This window comes from Erinaceus europaeus, chromosome 19, assembly GCF_950295315.1.
Source record: "Erinaceus europaeus chromosome 19, mEriEur2.1, whole genome shotgun sequence".
Taxonomy (NCBI): Eukaryota; Metazoa; Chordata; class Mammalia; order Eulipotyphla; family Erinaceidae; genus Erinaceus; species Erinaceus europaeus.
This window is the reverse complement of record NC_080180.1, coordinates 20,957,118-20,975,145: the sequence shown is the minus strand read 5'-3', so window position 1 is coordinate 20,975,145 and position 18,028 is coordinate 20,957,118. Positions and strand designations below refer to the sequence as shown.

At 39.8% G+C, this 18,028-nt stretch overlaps 1 protein-coding gene and 1 pseudogene across 14 annotated transcripts in view; both read right to left on the bottom strand.

The window, feature by feature from the left end:
- The window catches only part of PPP1R12B (protein phosphatase 1 regulatory subunit 12B), a 235,403-nt gene that overhangs the window by 161,612 nt on the left and 55,763 nt on the right, over positions 1–18,028 (bottom strand). For all 14 annotated transcript variants that reach the window (XM_060178566.1, XM_060178576.1, XM_060178571.1 and 11 more), the window contains exons 2-3: positions 16,327–16,457; positions 5,673–5,791 (exon numbers count right to left, since the gene is read on the bottom strand). In XM_060178566.1, the coding sequence (XP_060034549.1) occupies positions 5,673–5,791; positions 16,327–16,457 (250 nt within the window). The remainder of the gene's footprint in view (positions 1–5,672; positions 5,792–16,326; positions 16,458–18,028) is intronic.
- LOC132534825 (U4 spliceosomal RNA) lies at positions 9,944–10,026 on the bottom strand (annotated as a pseudogene).

The following is an 18,028-nucleotide window of genomic DNA, read 5'->3' as shown; positions in this document are numbered from 1 at the left end:
TATGCTTTTCTACCAGGTGATTAATTCTTCTTTAAATGTTTGGTAGAATCCATCAACGAAGCCATCTGGTCCTTGACTTTCCTTGTTTGACTACTGATTCCATCACTTTGCTTGTTCATATTCTGTTAAAAATTTCTATTTCTTCTTTATTTCAGCTTTGGTAGACTGCATACTTTTAAGAATTTGTCAATTCCTTCTAGGTTATACAATTTGCTACCAATTCTCCACAATAACTTCTTATAACCCTTTGTGTTTCTGTGATACCAGTTCTTATCTATTCTTCTGGCAAATGCTAGAAGAAGAATCTATTCTTCATTCCTGATTTTATTTATTCAAATCTTTGTACCTTAGCTTAACTAAAAAGGTTGTCCACATGTTTATCTTTCAGAAGAAAAAAAAGGGGGGGGAGTCAGGCAGCAGCACAGTGGGTTAAGCGCAGGTGGAGCTAAGCTCAAGGACCAACTAAGGATCCCAGTTCGAGGCCCCGGCTCCCCACCTGCAGGGGAGTCACTTCACAAGTGGTGAAGCAGGTCTGCAGGTGTCTGTCTTTCTCTCCCCCTCTCTGTCTTCCCCTCCTCTCTCCATTTCTCTCTGTCCTATCCAACAATGACGACACCAATAACAACAACAATAACTACAACAATAATAAAAAACAAGGGCAACAAAAAGGAAAATAAATAAATAAATATAAAAAAAAAGAAGAAAAAAAACCTTCCTTAGTTTTTGATGGTCTTTCCTACTATTTTTCTGGTCTCTATTTCATTTATTTCTTTTCTAATATTTTACTTATTTTATATTTTAATGAGGGAGAGACAGAGAAAGACAGAAAGACCAGAGCATTGCTCAGTTTTAGCTAATGGTGGTTCTTGGGATTGAACCTGGAGCCTCAGAGTCTCAGGCATGAATCTCTTTTGCATCACCATTTGCTGTCTTCCCAGCCATATTTCAATCATTTCTACCCTTTTTTTTTTTTTTTTTGCCTCTAGGGTTATCATTGAGGCTCAGTGCCTGCACTACAAATCCACTGCTCCTGGAGGCCATTTTCTTTCATTTTTGTTGTTGTTATTGCTGCTGTTGTTGCTGGATAGGACAAAGAGAAACTGAGAGAGGAAAGGAACACAGAAAGGGGAAGAGAAAGACAGACACCTGCAGACCTGCTTCACTACTCATGAAGTGACTTCCCTGCAGGTGGGGAGCCGGGGGCTCAAGCCAGGATCTTTGAGCCTGTGCTAGAGCTTCACACTATGTACACTTAACCCAGTGTGCTACCACCCCGTCTCCTCTACTTCTATTTTTGTGTGTCTTTACTTTTGCTAACTTTTGGCTTAGTTTGTTCTTTTTTCCCTTGACATGTAAATTTCGGTTGAGAACTTTTTGTTTTCATAATGTAGGTTTTTATTGCTATAAACTTCATTTTGCTATAAACTTTTACTCCATCACATAAGTATGGGTATAGTTTCCATTTCTACTTGTCTCAATAGATTTTAAAAGATTTCTTCTTAGAACCATTGGTTGTTGTTTAGGAGTATGTTGCCTAACTTTTACCTATCTGTGAATGTTTCCTTCCATTACCAATGTCCAGATTCATACAACTGTGGTTTAAAAAAAAAAAAAAAGCTCCGGGAGTCGGGCTGTAGCGCAGCGGGTTAAGCGCAGGTGGCGCAAAGCACAAGAACCGGCATAAGGATCCCGGTTTGAACCCCGGCTCCCCACCTGCAGGGGAGTCGCTTCACAGGCGGTGAAGCAGGTCTGCAGGTGTCTATCTTTCTCTCCTCCTCTCTGTCTTCCCCTCCTCTCTCCATTTCTCTCTGTCCTATCCAACAACGACAACAATAATAACTACAACAATAAAACAACAAGGGCAACAAAAGGGAATAAATAAATAAAAAATAAATATTTTTTTTTAAAAAACACTAATTTAAAAAAAAAAAAGCTCCGCTGATTGCAATCTAATCAACGCAACGAGTGTGTCCAGAGACCTCAGGTGTGGAACGACAACCCTTCAGCTTCATCACTCGGGTGAGACCTTTCCTTTCATAGTATTCTCTAATTCCATCCCAGGTGGTTCACTTCCTAACAAAGTCCCAAAACCTAGATATAGACCAGTTTCCAGGAGATAGAGCATATGTTCACAGGTATCCATAAACTAGGGCAAATATATACCTGAAAGCAGTAGTACACTAGAGTTTGCAGTGAGTACCCCCCAACACTTCATCTCCACTATTCCATCCTTTGGGTCCATGATTCTTCAACAATTTGCTTGGCTTTGTATGTTAACTCTCTTTTCAGCCACCAGGTTCCAGATGCCATCAGGATGCCGGTCAGGCTTCCCTGGACTGAAGACCCCACCAATGTGTCCTGGAGCTCAGCTTCCCCAGAGACTCACCCTACTAGGGAAAGAGAAAGGCAGACTGGGAGTATGGATCAACCAGTCAATGTCCATGTTCAGCAGGGAAGCAATTACAGAAGCCAGACCTCCCACCTTCTGCAACCCACAAGGACCCTGGGTCCATGCTCCTAGAGGGATAGAGAATGGGAAAGCTATTGGGGAGGGGAGGGGATATGGAGATTGGGTGGCGGAAATTGTGTGGAGTTGTACCCGCCGCATCCTATGATTTTGTTAATGTCTCCTTTCTTAAATTAATTAATTAATTAAAAATAAATAAATAAATAATTTTTTAAAAGGTTACTGGGAGTCAGGTTGTAGCGTAGCAGGTTAAAGCGCAGGTGGAGCAAAGCGCAAGGACCAGCGTAAGGATTCTGGTTCAAGCCCTAGTTCCCTACCTGCAGGGGAGTCACTTCACAAGCGGTGAAGCAGGTCTGCAGGTGTCTATCTTTTTCTCCCCCTCTCTGTCTTCCCCCATCTCTCTCCATTTCTCTCTGTCCTATCCAACAGTGATGACAACAATAATAATAACTACAACAATAAAACAACAAGGGCAACAAAAGGGAATAAATAAATATAAAAAAAATTTTTAAAGGTTACTTTAGTAAGATTTCATTCTTAAATTTGCTATGACCTGTGTCCAGGAAGTGGTATAATGGATGGGGTGTTGGACTCTCAAACATGAGGAACTGAGTTTGTCATGTGATGCGTCGGTTCCCTTTCTCTCTCTTGCTCTCACCTCATTAATTAATAAATGAACCCGCTCAATAAAAAGAGAAATATATAAATTTTTTTTAAAAAATTTTTTCTGACATGTTTTGTTACCTAATGGGTGATTTTCCAGGGAGAATGTTTTGAGTGCGCTTGAGAAGAATGTGAATTCTGGATGAGTGATGAAAGGATGACGGATGGATGATTTTGTGGCTCTGTATGTGTCCATTAGCTTGATTTGTTCTCAGACGAAGCCCAAGTTGCCATATTGATTTTTCTGTCTGGATGATCTACCCATCATTTAAAGTGATGTGCTGACATCCTCTGCTATTATTGTCCATATCTGTTAGTATCTGTTTGATAGATTTTTATGCTCTAGTGTTGGGCACATGTATCTATATTAAAAGTGTTAATATTTTCCTGATGAGTTGAAGAGGGTAACATATTTTGAATGGACTAAAACTGCACACAAAGAGTTAACAGTGCTACAAGATTTATCATATATATGAATGAACAGTTCTTCCAATAGAGTGTATTTTTCCCCTCTTTTAGAGTGCACTTGTAATCATAGAGTCAGTGGTCAAAACTATTTTTAAAAATTCAACTAGTAAAAAAATACATGTGTAAATTATAACATTAATCCAAAGCAATAAGGTTGAATGAGATTGGACAGTCATCTAAATATTATTATTATTTTCTCCCCCCCCCCTTTTTTTGTGCCTCTAGGGTTATTGCTGGGACTCGATGTCAGCACTACAAATTCACTGCTCCTGGTGGCCATTTTTCCATTTTTATTAGGTAGGACAGAGAGAAATTGAGAGAGGAAGGGGAGATAGAAAGGGAGAGAGAAAGATAGATACCTGCATACCTGCTTCACTACTTGTGAAGTATCCCCCTGCAGGTGGGGAGCTGCTGGGAAGGGGCTCAAACCAATATCTTTGTGTTGGTCCTTGCACTTCCACACTAAAGTTACTTTAGTAAGATTTCATTCTTCTTCAGTTTGCTATGACATATGTCATATCAGTTATTCCATTGTACCACTGTCTAGCTCCCTAAATGTTATATTATTTAATTCAATTAGGCACAAAACCTATGGAAACACTGTAAAAACTGGTAGTTTATAGCCCTAGAACATGAATTTTTTTTTTCCAGAGCACTGCTCAGTTCTGGCTTATAGTGATGCAGGGGACTGAACCTAGGACCTCAGAACCTCAGGCACAATGGTATTTTTTTAAGGGTGTTTACTTTTTAATGTTTTTATTTTATTTTAAATAATATTATAATTTATTTTATTTTTTACAAGAGCACTGCTCAGCTCTGGCTTATGGTGGTACAGGGGATTGAACCTAGGACTTTGGAGACTCGGGCATGAGAGCCTCTTTGCATAACCATTATGATCTACCCCAGCCCACCAGAGTATTTTTGCATAGTCATTATACTATTTTCCTTGTCCCAGAAGATGATTACTTTAAGATAGGGATGAACACTTTTTTCTATTTTATAAAGGGCTATATATAAACCATTTCAATTTTGTAAGATATTTAACCAGTCATAATTACTCAACTCTACTGCTGCAGAATATATGAAACCGTGGATGATATGTACACTGGTCACAGCCAGATCTGCCCGTCTGATCTAAAGTTGCATATATGGAAGATGACTGAACTTAATTCTTTAGAATGAGCTGGTTTGTTTTTTTATTGTAGATGTCTAATAAGTTAGTTCTAGTAAGTCAGAGAAACTAAAAATTACCATAAGTCATGTCTACAAATACCTATGATGTTTCTAGCAAACTTCCTAAGATGAGTCTACTCAAGATCTCGCTAGGAAAATGTTGACCTATGCTATGAAACGAATTCTTCAAAAAATTTAAAATAGGAAGAAATTTAGAGTTTATTCCTTTTTTTTTTTTTCTTTTTGCCTCCAGGGTGATCACTGCTGGCTCTATGAATCCACAACTACTGGAGGCCATTTATTTTTCCCCCCTTTTATTTGATAGAACAAAAAGAAACAGAGAAAAGGAGGAGATAGGGAGAGAGACAGAGACACCTGCAGACCTGCTTCAACGCTTGTGAAGCTCCTTACCCCCTCCTACCCCCTACAGGTGGTAGCCGGGAGCTTGACTAGGGATCCTTCAACAAGTTTTATGCTTTGCACTAAGTGTGTTTGACCTGGTGTGTTATTACCTGGCCCCATAGAATTTATTCTTCAAGGTAAGCTTCTTTACCTAACAAAATTATCAGAATAATTGTCATGGTTAGCATGATTAAAAATCATTTCAGTGATTACCCTAAATACCTTTACTAGTACCACTCTCAGCTTTTATTAAGAAAAAAAGATAAAAGTCACAAACAGAATTTGATCAGTGTCCAAAAATCTTACTGTCACATCCATCCTTTGGTCTTTGTGTCATTTGGCCTATTTCTATGTGAGTTATTAGGAGAATACACGATGTTGATGGTTAATGTTATGCAGAAAGAGGCTATATTTCCCTATATACACAGCTAATGGATTATTTTCTGTAAGTGGCAATGTTTGATAGTCTCTCTTGGCCTCCTTCAATCCCTCAGGTTACCTTGCTTCTTTACTTGCTCCAGAAGAAGGTCCTTCATGGCAGGCTCTTCTGCAAGGTCAGAGGGGACTTCCCCTTCGTTATTCACAATACCCACACTGGCTCCATGGTTAATGAAGTACCTGTGCAGACAAGAGTCAAGATCAATATTAACTCTGTCAGTCTAAAATCAGTTTATACTCATGCATCTGGGATTCAGGGTAGAACAAGGTCTATGTTTGAGAGTTTTAAATATGATCTGAGATAAGGTGTTCAAGGATTCATTTCTTTTTTTTTTAAGATTTTTATTTATTTATTAATGAGAAAGATAGAAGGAGAGAGAAAGAACCAGACATCACTCTGGCACATGTGCTGCCGGGGATTGAACTCATGACCTCATGCTTGAGAGTCCAAAGCCTTATCACTGCGCCACCTCCCGGACCACAAGGATTCATTTCTAACTCCATTACCCTTCAACAATCAGGACTAGAAGCATTGAGAAGTGCAACTGTCAACAAATGAGATTTCTTTCATAGTCATATTCCTAACCACCATTTTGGTCTCATTTCTGGCAGATAGCAAGATATTTTTCTGAATGCCACAAGGAAGGAATACAGTCACAAAACTCCATAAACCTTCCCTGAGGTTCCTCAAAAGACTTACTAAAATATTGAGAACAAGATTCCCCAGAAAATATGTATGTGATTCTCACAAAAACTTTTCGCAAATTACATAAGAGTTTATTAATAATATGAGGTGTGAAAATGGTGATGGGGGGGAGTTAAGTTAGCACTGGCAAAATAGCTCACTTGGATAGTGTGCTGCTTTGACATGTGCACAACCCAGGTTCATGCCTAGACCCCCAAAAGTGTGGATGGTGTAGTGTCCGTCTGTCTGTCTTTCTCTATCTCCCTTTTTGTAAAAAATGAAATCAGTCAGATAAAAAAATGAAATAAATAATAACTAAAGTCAGAGATACAGAAAACAGTAACTGAATCTAAAAAAATACTGTTGAGGGGGTCACCAGCAGAAAGATAGGAGTCAAAGATAAAAAAAAAAAAAAGAAGTCAAAGATCATAGTAGTGAGTTAGGTACAGGAAGTCACCCTGAAAATATCCACAACTAAAACAAATGAAGATAATATGAGAGTTGTAGGACAACTATACATATAGTTTTATGATATGTCTTGTAGATTTCCTAAGACCAATCTGCTTAAGATCTCAGTAGGAGAATCTTGACCTATTCTGTGATTCTTAAAAAAAAAAAAAAAAAAAAAAGAAGAAGAAAGAAAGAGGTGTGTGTGTGTGTGTGTGTGTGTGTATCAATAAGAAGGAAAAGAGAGAAACACGGTAGAATTGTTAACTAAATAAATACTGCCTGAAAATTTCCCCAAACTGAACACGGAGATCTTCAGATCCAGGAAGTTCCAAAAGATCGCTCCCTCAGAAAAAGTTCCAAACCTAAGCTCACTAAGGCACAGAATAATGAAAATGACAAAGATCAAAAATAAAAAGAGAAGTTTTAAAGCAGTTAAAGGAAAAGAAAAAAAAAAGTCAAAATGCCCATAAGACTATCAGCTGATTTCTCAACAGAAACTCTAAAGGCTAGAAAGATAGAGCAGGACATATTTATACTCTTGAATCAAAAAGATAACTACCTTAAAATGTTCTAGCCAACTAGATTATCAGTCAGGCTAGGAAAAGTAATGAAGAGTTTTTCATAAAAACAAAAATAGCTAAAGGAATGTATTACCACTAAACTAGATTGAGAAGAAATATGGGGAGGGAGTGGGGAGTGGGCACGATAGCTCACCTGGACAGTACACCTCCACTGCCATGTGTGCAGCCCAGGTTGGACTGGCCACCACTGCACTGGAGGAAGCTTCAATGCTGTGGTCTATTTTCCTCTCTCTGTGTCTCTCTGTCTAGCTGAAAAGGGGAGAAACTGACGTTCATATATGTTGAGTAATTTTCTTAAAGTTGCATGAGTGAAAAAGAGCAGAACGGGGCTGAGTGGTGGTACGCTTGGTTTGGCATGCATGTTACAGTGTGCAAGGATCTGTGGTTCAAGCCCCCAGTCCTCACCTGCAGAAGGAAGCATCACTACTGATAAAGTAGTGCTGCAGATGTCTCTCTCCCCCCCTCTCTAGCGCCCCATTCCATCTCAGTTTCTTTTTTATCTCTATCAACAAATGAATAAATAAAAAACTTTAATTAAAAATATTTAAAGTAGAAAACAGCAGAAGATACAGCCCCAGGCATTTGACTTCAGGTTCAGTCTGTCTTTGTAGTAGATTAAACTATTTCTGCGTCCATGAGAGTCCAACTAATACTGGAAACTATCAAATACTGGGAAGAATTTAAGGAGGAAATATAGAAACAAAAACAACGAAACAACTATTTAGATTTTAACTACTCAACAATTCAGTAAAGAATTAATTAACACTGATGATACTGCTCATTTACTACCATTCTAAAAAAGAAAGAAAATCAAATGTAGCCAGACGCTCAGAATGAATTTGCTTTAAGTACAAGTGGATCTAGAAACCCAGAATCAGCATTATTCTCTTTCTCCATCTTCATTCGTACGGATTTCATGCTTTCTAAATAGACAAACGGAACAATCACATAAAAACAAAACAGGAATGATATGAATGTGATTGATTTGAGAGTGATCATAATTAAGCTGAAAGAGCTATCCCAGATCTTAAACAAGGGTTTCCAAATTTACTATTATTATTTGATGTGGTATTGGAGACTGAACTCAAGACTCTTGTACATGTACTCCACCAATGAGCCACCTCCCTGGTACACAATTTTCACCTTTAAAAAAATTTTTTTAATATTTATTTATTCATTTTCCCTTTTTGTTGCCCTTGTTCCTTTTTTTTATTGTTGGAGTTATTATTATTGTTATTGATGTCGTCATTGTTGGATAGGACAGAGAGAAATGGAGAGAGGAGGGGAAGACAGAGAGGGGGAGAGAAAGACAGACACCTGCAGACCTGCTTCACCGAAGCCTGTGAAGCGACTCCCCTGCAAGTGGGGAGCCAGGGGCTCGAACCGGGATCCTTATGCCAGTCCTGTGCTTTGTGCCACCTGCGCTTAACCGCTGCGCTACCGCCTGACTCCCACAATTTTTACTTTTTATCTTATCTTTCCAGGGGAAAACAAGGAGAGAGAGACAGAGAGAGAGAGAATGCACAAAGTACTGCTCCCCTACCCAGGGACTTCCGCTGGGGATGGAGCCCAAAGCCTTACACATGCAAGGTCTCAGCTCTCATCACTCCCCACTCCCATCCCAAAATATATATTTAAAGCAACAGATATCTCTTTTTTAATTGATTTATTGATTGACTTAATAATGATCAACAAGAATTCTGCTGTGTCGGTTCACAAAGAATGAATTTATAGATCTGGGAGGTCCCTGATCATTTATGTGGAATAAAGAAGGAGAAAGAAGAGGAGGAGGAGAAGGACAGGGGGAGAAATGAAAAGTGGTTCAAACTACAGTATTTCATAGACAAAGTGAAAGTCTTCTAGGCACTCCTTCAGACCCCACATCTCAAATGTGCACCCTAAGTCTAGTAGTTTACATTAATTTGTGTAAGGTGAAATGCACAAGGGAGTCAAGCAGCACTGGGGTTAAGTGATGTGATTAATGATGCTTTGATGTTATTTGGGGAAAATAAAGGTTGTTTTATACAGAAAAAAAAGATTAAATTTGTAACCTAATAAAATTCCTTAAATATTGAACCCATGGGTCAGTCTGCTGTTTCTAAGTTAGACACCTGATGGTAATAAAAATACAAAACATCAACATAAGTGACATTAAACAAAAACTCAAATTAAAATAGGGGAAATGTAGTCTTAGATAACTTTTAAAGATAGGGTATATGCTGGGAGTATGGATCAACCTACCAATGCTCATGTCCAGTGGGGAAGCAATTACAGAAGCCATATTCCCCACCTTCTGTACCCCACAATGATCCTGGGTCCACACTCCCAGAGGGATAAAGAATAGAAAAGCTGGAAGTCAGGCAGTGCTGCAGCAGGCTAGGCACACATGGCACTAAGCACAAGGACCAGCTTAAGGATCGGGGTTCCAGCCCCCGGCTCCCCACCTGCAGGGGAGTCGCTTCACAGGCAGTGAAGCAGGTCTGCAGGTGTCTATCTTTCTCTCCCCCTCTCTGTCTTCCCCTCCTCTCTCCATTTCTCTCTATCCTATCTAACAATAATGACATGAATAACAACAACAATAAAAAAACAAGGGTGACAAAAGGAAAAATAAATACATATTTTTGGGGAAATTTTTCAATTAGCAATAATCGTGCCTCGGATAAACCTCACTGGCTATGATACTGCCACTGCTAAATAAATATTTTTAAAAATTAAAAAAAAAATAGAAAAGCTTCCAATGGAGGGGATGGGGTATGGAACTCTGGCAGTGGGATTTGTGTGGAATTATACCCCTCTTAACCTATGATCTTGTTGATCATTATTAAATCAATAAAAAAATAAAAAACAAAAAAGGGTATATGATGTTCAAATGTGAGGCACACAGGTCATCAGGAAACAGAACATACTTAAATTATTTCTAGAAAACCTGTTTATCTTTTGTTAATTTCTACTCACTTGAAGTTTACAGTTCTAAATAGTTTTTGGAATACAGGTATAAAGTAGATCTTTATGATACAAAAGAAAAATAACAAAATGATACTGTTCATAGGCCGTCAGGTACTACAACCAAAATGAGTAACAAAAGCAATGTAACTCTTTTCCACTGTATAAAAAGTAATGCTACATACCATGAATGAGTAATGACAGTAAGTTCAAAGTCTGTCCACTAATGAGATGTGTAACTCATACAACCATATACAAAGATAAAGGAGATTAGCCCATCCAGCACCCACCTACACAATGGATACTGGTCTAAATAATTTCTCCCCTGGTCAGACATTCACATGTCAAATAATAATAATGTGCATGAGGAAAAAATAATTCTCATGCAAGGGCATAATTATTTGGGCAAGAGTTTGTTAACTTTTTAACTTCATTTCAAATGAACTGCATTCACCATAAACGTAAATGAAAGGAACCGCTGTAGCCTAAACCTCGCCCCCACAGAACTGTGGGAAGATTAATGCTGCTACGCCTCTCCATTTTTTCCTATCTCTGTCTCTAGTCAAAAAAGTCTTTATGGAGTGGTGGAGCTCCGGTGAAAGGAAAGAAGGAAGGAAAAGAGGGAGGAAGGAAGGAATGAAAGGGAGAAAGGAAGAGAGAGGGAAAAGAAGGAAGGGAGGGATGGTTGGATAGAGGGAGGGAGGGAGGGAAAGAAGGAAGGGAGGGATGGTTGGATAGAGGGAGGGAGGGAAAGAAGGAAGGGAGGGATGGTTGGATAGAGGGAGGGAGGGAAAGAAGGAAGGGAGGGATGGTTGGATAGAGGGAGGGAGGGAAAGAAGGAAGGGAGAGAAGGAGGGGGAAATAAATCACTGTAAAGAAAAGCACTTACATTCATTCTCTGTACACAAAAGGAGAAAAGAAAAAGAAACAGATAAACTCTGGATAATGTGAACATAAGCAATCCTAATTCTAAGCTTGAACTCTGATTGTAACTTTTTAATGAGAGAAAAATGAAATCTTGGAATATAATGAGAGCTGGTAGCTCAAATCATAAATAAATCACCTGAACAAATAGTCAAATGGAAATACAATGGGACCAGGAAGTTCTACAAATGTCTCTTGAATGCATTTTTAAAGTAAAAATTTGAAATCGATGAGGACGTGGCTTTAGTCCTTTGGCATCACAAGATTAGCATCAATGGGCATAGAGGAGACACTGAGCCTTTCCTCTGAGACTTTGAAAAGGAGATAGTCCACCACACCTATGGACATCTAATCTGACAAAGGGGCCCAGACTATTAAATGGGAAAGCAGAGTCTCTTCAACAAATGGTGTTGGAAACAATGGGTTGAAACATAAAGAAGAATTAAACTGAACCACTGTATTTCACCAAATACAAAAGTAAATTCCAAGTGGATCAAGGACTTGGGCCAGAAACGATCAGATACTTAGAGGAAAATATTGGCAGAACTCTTTTCCGCATAAATTTTAAAGACATCTTCAATGAAATGAATCCAATTACAAAGAAGACTAAGGCAAGTATAAACCTATGGGACTACATCAAATTAAAAAGCTTCTTCACAGCAAAAGAAACCACTACCCAAACCAAGAGACCCCTCACAGAATGGGAGAAGATCTTTACATGCCATACATCAGACAAGAGTTTAATAACCAACATATATAAAGAGCTTGCCAAACTCAACAACAAGACAACAAATAACCCCATCCAAAAATGGGGCGAGGACTTGGACAGAATATTCACCACAGAAGAGATCCAAAAGACTGAGAAACACATGAAAAAAGGCTCCAAGTCTCTGATTGTCAGAGAAATGCAAATAAAGACAAAAATGAGATACCACTTCACTCCTGTGAGAATGTCCTACACCAGAAAAGGTAACAGCAGCAAATGCTGGAGAGGGTGTGGGGTCAAAGGACCCCTCCTGCACTGCTGGTGGGAATGTCAATTGGTCCAACCTCTGAGGAGAATAGTCTGAAGAACTCTCAGAAAGCTAGAAATGGTCCTATGATCCTATGATCCTGCAATTCCTCTCCTGGGGATATAGCCTAAGGAACCCAACACATCCATCCAAAAAGATCTGTGTGCACATATGTTCTTGGCAGCACAATTTGTAATAGCCAAAACCTGAAAGCAACCCAGGTGTCCAACAACAGATAAGTGGCTGAGCAAGTTGTGGTATATATACACAATGGAATATTACTCAGCTGTAAAAAATGGTAACTTCACCGTTTTCAGCTGATCTTGGATGGACCTTGAAAAAATCATGTTAAGTGAAATAAGTCAGAAACAGAAGGATGAATATGGGATGATCTCACTCTCAGGCAGAAGTTGAAAAACAAGATCAGAAGAAAAAAAAAAAAAAAAAACAAGTAGAGCCCGAACTGGAATTGGAGTATTGCACCAAAGTAAAAGACTCTGGGGTGGGGGTGGGGGTGGGGGTGGGTGGGTGGGGAGAATACAGGTCCAAGAAGGATGACAGATGACCTAGTGGTGGTTGTATTGTTATATGGGAAACTGGGAAATGTTATGCATGTACAAACTATTGTTTTTACTGTTGAATGTAAAACATTAATTCCCCAATAAAGAAATAAAATTTTAAAAAAGGAGATAGTCCAGGTGACAAAGAGGCCACCTTTACTAACACAGAACAGACTGAAACATCAAAAGTGAAGAAAACTGCATTGTTCCATTTCTGTCGCTGTGTGGCTAGCCATCCACTTCTGAGAACAAACATCCCAGTCAAACACCAGTGCTGCTGCTTAATGTTTCTCTGCCTCAGACTTGACCTTGGAATAACTGCACCCACTGAGCATCCCTGGCTCAGCAGCAAACTGGCACCACATTCTCCCTAGGAAGCCTGGGCAAATCAGATCCTGTGGGAAGTCATACCCAGGCCTCTAACACAGCTGCCAACATAATTCCTCCTGCTGGTTGCTGACTGATAAATGTAATGAAGCTCTAATTAGATCAAGAGGAGGCAACAAGGGAGGTGGGGCTATGGGGCAGCCACAGCTGTATTTCTCTCCTTTCCTCTCTCTGGTCAACTAAGAATACCAAAGGAGACCACCTGGGACTGCAACAAGACAGGACTAGAACGACTTCAGGAACCCACCAAATCACCAGTGAGTGCAAACACGTGAGGCTCATGGACAGAGAGCAACTTAGAGAGATATTAAGTGGCTCATAACAGTCAGGCAGTTTAGCAGTTGAGACACCACCTCCAGTCTGTTTCACCAACAAAAAGACAACTGAAGGGAAGAGAGGACTCCCCTAAGACTCACCAAATGCAACTGTGAGTCTCCATTGCTACTGTCCTCAGAATCTGGAGCAGCGGCAGGGAGGCCCTGTGCTGACACCAGGGGACAGACAACTAACCAGGAAACTCAGGAGAAGATCTATACCTAGGTGGCCTAATGGTGGGGCTGTGAGAGTCTCTTTGCATAACCACTGGATTATCTCTGCCCCACCCTGCTTTATCTCTCGGTCAGGAGTCAGTGATTAAGCTAAGAAGCCTACTTATAGTTTAAAATCCCTCAGGATCCCAGAGCCTACAGGGAAGAAAAAGAACAAACGAGGCTTTTAAACCACTGAGCTCCAACTCAGGGATTAAAATAATTTTGAAACAACTGTCAATTTCCACAACTGTGACCTTCTTAATTACCTTACTTAGACACAAGTCAATCCAGGCAATAGTGATCAGTAATTTGAAAAGTACTGAGAGAGGGACCTTATAACATTATATATAAAATGGTTAAACCAACAAGAAGAAATATTGGAGAAATGAACCAGGACAAGAGTCCAGCTAAAAGCCTCCCAAAGGTTGAAGCACAAAATAATGAAGTCAACATCCAAACACTAGTTAAGGAAATAATCACAGGAGTGAATAAAGACTTTGAAAGAATTGTCATCCAACAAATGAGACTCTGGAAGAAAACAATAATTATCTCAAGGTTATTAGAGAGCTGAAAGCTGAAATAGCTGAGCTAAGAACAAAACTAGCTGAACAAGCTAAAACAGTATCAGAACAGCATAGCAAAATAGATGAACTCCAGAAAACAGTAGAGGGGAGAGAGAAAAGAATAGATCAACAGGGGCTTTAAAATGGGTAGTCTCATCTCCAAAGGACCATTTCAATGCTATGATTTTACTTAGGGAATTTACATTATCATTCTAAATTTACCCTCATCTAGATATACTTCAGTGCCTTATTTTTATTTTATTTTATTTATAAAAAGGAAACACTGACAAAACTATAGGATAAGAGGGGTACAACTCCACATTAATTCCCACCACCAGATCTCTGTATCCCCTCCCCTCCCGATACCTTTGCTATTCTTTAACACTCTGGGAGTATGGACTCAAGGTCATTGTGGGATACAGAAAGAAGGTGGAAGGTCTGGCTTCTGTAATTGCTTCCCCACTGAACATGGGTATTGGCAGGTTGACCCATACTCTCAGCCTGCCTCTCTCTTTCCCTAGTGGGGCGGGGTTCTGGAGAATCAGAGCTCCAGGACACATTGGTGGGGCTGTCTGTCCAGGGAAGTCTGGTTGGCATCATGTTAGCATCTGGAACCTGGTGGCTGAACAGAGAGTTAACATATAAAGCCAAACAAGTTGTTGACTAATCATGAACCTAAAGGCTGGAATAGTGCAGATGAAGAAATGGGGGGGTTAGGGGGGTGTCTCCATTTTGTAGATAGCTAGTAGGCATATTTTAGTTATATTCCAAAGGGCCTGTGGCTATACTAGTTTTTTGTTGTTGTTGTTGTTGTTGTTGTTGTTTGTTTTGTTTTCCCTGAGCCTGAAATCTGATACGCAGATGGATTCAAGTTATTGTCTGGGGAGATGATGTCATAGCTGAAGAAAGGACCAGAAAGCTGGATCAGGGAAGAGAGTAGCTTAAAAATATGGGAAAGGTGTATAAGTATTGTTGACTGTAAACCCCATCGATTTGATGTGATCTGGGGCCCATATTCAGCTTAGGAGCCTATGTGACCTCTGCATCCCTGTAGATCTGAGCTCACATTCTGTGGTCATGAGTAGGAATGTTCCAAGCTGCCCCAATATCAGGACCCACCTTCCTCAGGTGTAGCACAGGGTATGTTATGTTGTCCAGCCTCCCTTAGGACATAGAACATTTCTCTACCATTGTTGATCCAAGTTGAGGGTAAGGTCTTATGGGGGCCCACAAAGGGGTCTGTTTTGTTGTTCCTGATAGAGGTGACCGGTAACAATGGAGAGAGGGATTTATTCGAGGTCTAGGCCCCATTGCCTTATTTTAAAGACGTTTCAGCTGCTAAAGTCACGCTCTTATTTATAAATAGTATCTAAAAATCATTACTTCTTTTACTTTACATTTATTTATCCAGTGTTTCTTCTGGGTCAAGTACTATGTGGACAGAACTCTGCCCAAGGGAAGGTCAACTAGTTCTCATGAAAGTTAACAGCTACTGTATTGCTTATTAAATATACCCATTAGACTAATTTGAAGAACACATGCCCATCCCTACCTCTCTACATCACCTCTGTTCCATATATATTTTTTAACCAGAGCACTGCTCATTACTGATGGTACAGGGGATTGAATCTGGGACTTTGGAGCCTCAGGCATGAGGCTTGTTCCATGTTCCATAAATATTTAGGCCCTATGTTCCATATATATATATATTTGGCTCATTCCTTTATTAATTGCAAAAGAACTGTGATCAGAATGCTGGGAATACTCTGCCTTCAGTTGTACTCAGCCATGATTTTTTTTCTTCTTAAATAATGAACAAGTTTCCAAAGAAGTTCAGGGGGAAAAAAAAATCTTCAGGGGGCCAGGTGGTGGTGCACCTGGTTGAGCACTCATGTTACAGTGCGCAAGGACCCAGGTTATGGTGGTGTGGGGAACTGGACCTGGGATTATGGAGCCTCAGGCATGAGTTTCTTTGGATAACCATTATGCTATCTCCCCCGCCATAAAATTGAAATGTTTAAGAATGGAAGACAAGTGAAGACTAGCCTGACTACTAGTCAAGCCTTTGGAGAGACTCACTCTGCTATGTTGAGATAGCCACAGGAAGCCGCTGCATGCAGGGGCGTCCAGCCTTCATTGTCCTGCTGGTTGACGTTGGCTCTGTTCTCCACCAAAAACTTCACCATATCCAAATTTTCATCAATACAGGCCTGAAAAGAAGAGCCAAGAAGCACTTAGACTGAATTCTTCTAAGTACTGGACAGTGCTCTGGGCACTGACACAGCAGCAATTCTAATGATCCACTAATTTCTATTTCTTACATACAGGTAAAAGTGTCCGGGGTATGTGTTACTCCTGAGCTTTATGATACCGCACAGATCCTGGAATGCCTTAGATTTCCAGCTGGGAAGCAGGTATAAGGATACTTGATCTTTACCTAGGCCTTGTGATCCCACTGCTGCTGGCGGACTTTTTTTTTTCTTTTTTAAATTTTCAGATACAGAGACATAAAGGGGGAGAGAGATCGAGAGACCACAGCACTATTTCACCATCCTTGGAGATCTCCCTGGTGCAGTGCGTGGTGATTCCATGTGGTTCTGGGGGTTCCATCCCAGGTTCTAAGACATAGAAAAGCGTGTTCTCTATCTCGTAAACTACTGCCCAGCCTAATACTTAATCTTACATACAAGGCAACTGGAATTAACTATGAAGGTGAATTATAAAGGGTGAGCCATGTAATTCCTATAAGAAGGAAGATGTGTTAGCAGCTATCAGTTTGTTCATGAATTCTAAGAGGGTCACACAGGATCAAATGTTTTGTTTTGGTTTGTTTTGTTTTGTTTTACTTAGTAGAATATTGAAGTTTAAGATTCTATGGTTGCTACTGTTTTTCTTTTTTTACATTTTTTCTTATTATTGTCTTTATTTGTTGGGTAGAGACAGCTAGAAATTGAGAGGGAAGGGGGAGATAGAGAGGGAGACAAACAGAGACACCTACAGCACTGCTTCACCACTTGTGAAGCTTTCCCCCTGCAGGTGGGGCCTGGGGAGTTGAACCTGGGGTCCTTGCGCATTGTAACATGTGTGCTCAACCAAGTGCGCCACCGCCCAGCCCCGCTACTGTTTTTCTTGTCTGAAAGAGAAAAGGAAAAAAGGAAAGAAATTCAGAAGTAGTCATAGATGTAGGTATAACTTAAAAAGGAAATGAAGGCAGGACCATAGGAAAAAAATGGGCAAAAAAATATATAGATATAGATATATAGTTAGAAAGTCAACTGATGTCTGTACCTTGAGAGAATGACTGCAGTTTCCAATGGAGGGAATGGGAACACAGAACTCTGGTGGTGGGATCAGTGTGGAATTACACCCCTGTTATCTTAGGATTTTGTAAATCACTATTAAATCACTAATAAAGATTGCTAATTACACCCCTGTTATGTTAGGGTTTTGTAAATCACTATTAAATCACTAATAAAGATTGCTAATTACACCCCTGTTATCTTAGGATTTTGTAAATCACTATTAAATCACTAATGAAGATTGCTAACACTGATAGACTGGAAATGGACATTGATAGAGCTATTGCAGAGAGCAATATGGAAGTTCCTCAAAAAAGTGAAGGTAGAAATTGCATATCATCAGGTTATTCCTCTTATGTGTATTTACCCACCAAATGTTAAAAGCACTGCGTACATGGGCTAGGGGCATCCCCATGTTTACTGCAGTATATATATTTTTATTTGTAGTTAATAGTGGGCTGCAAAATTGTAAGATTACAGTG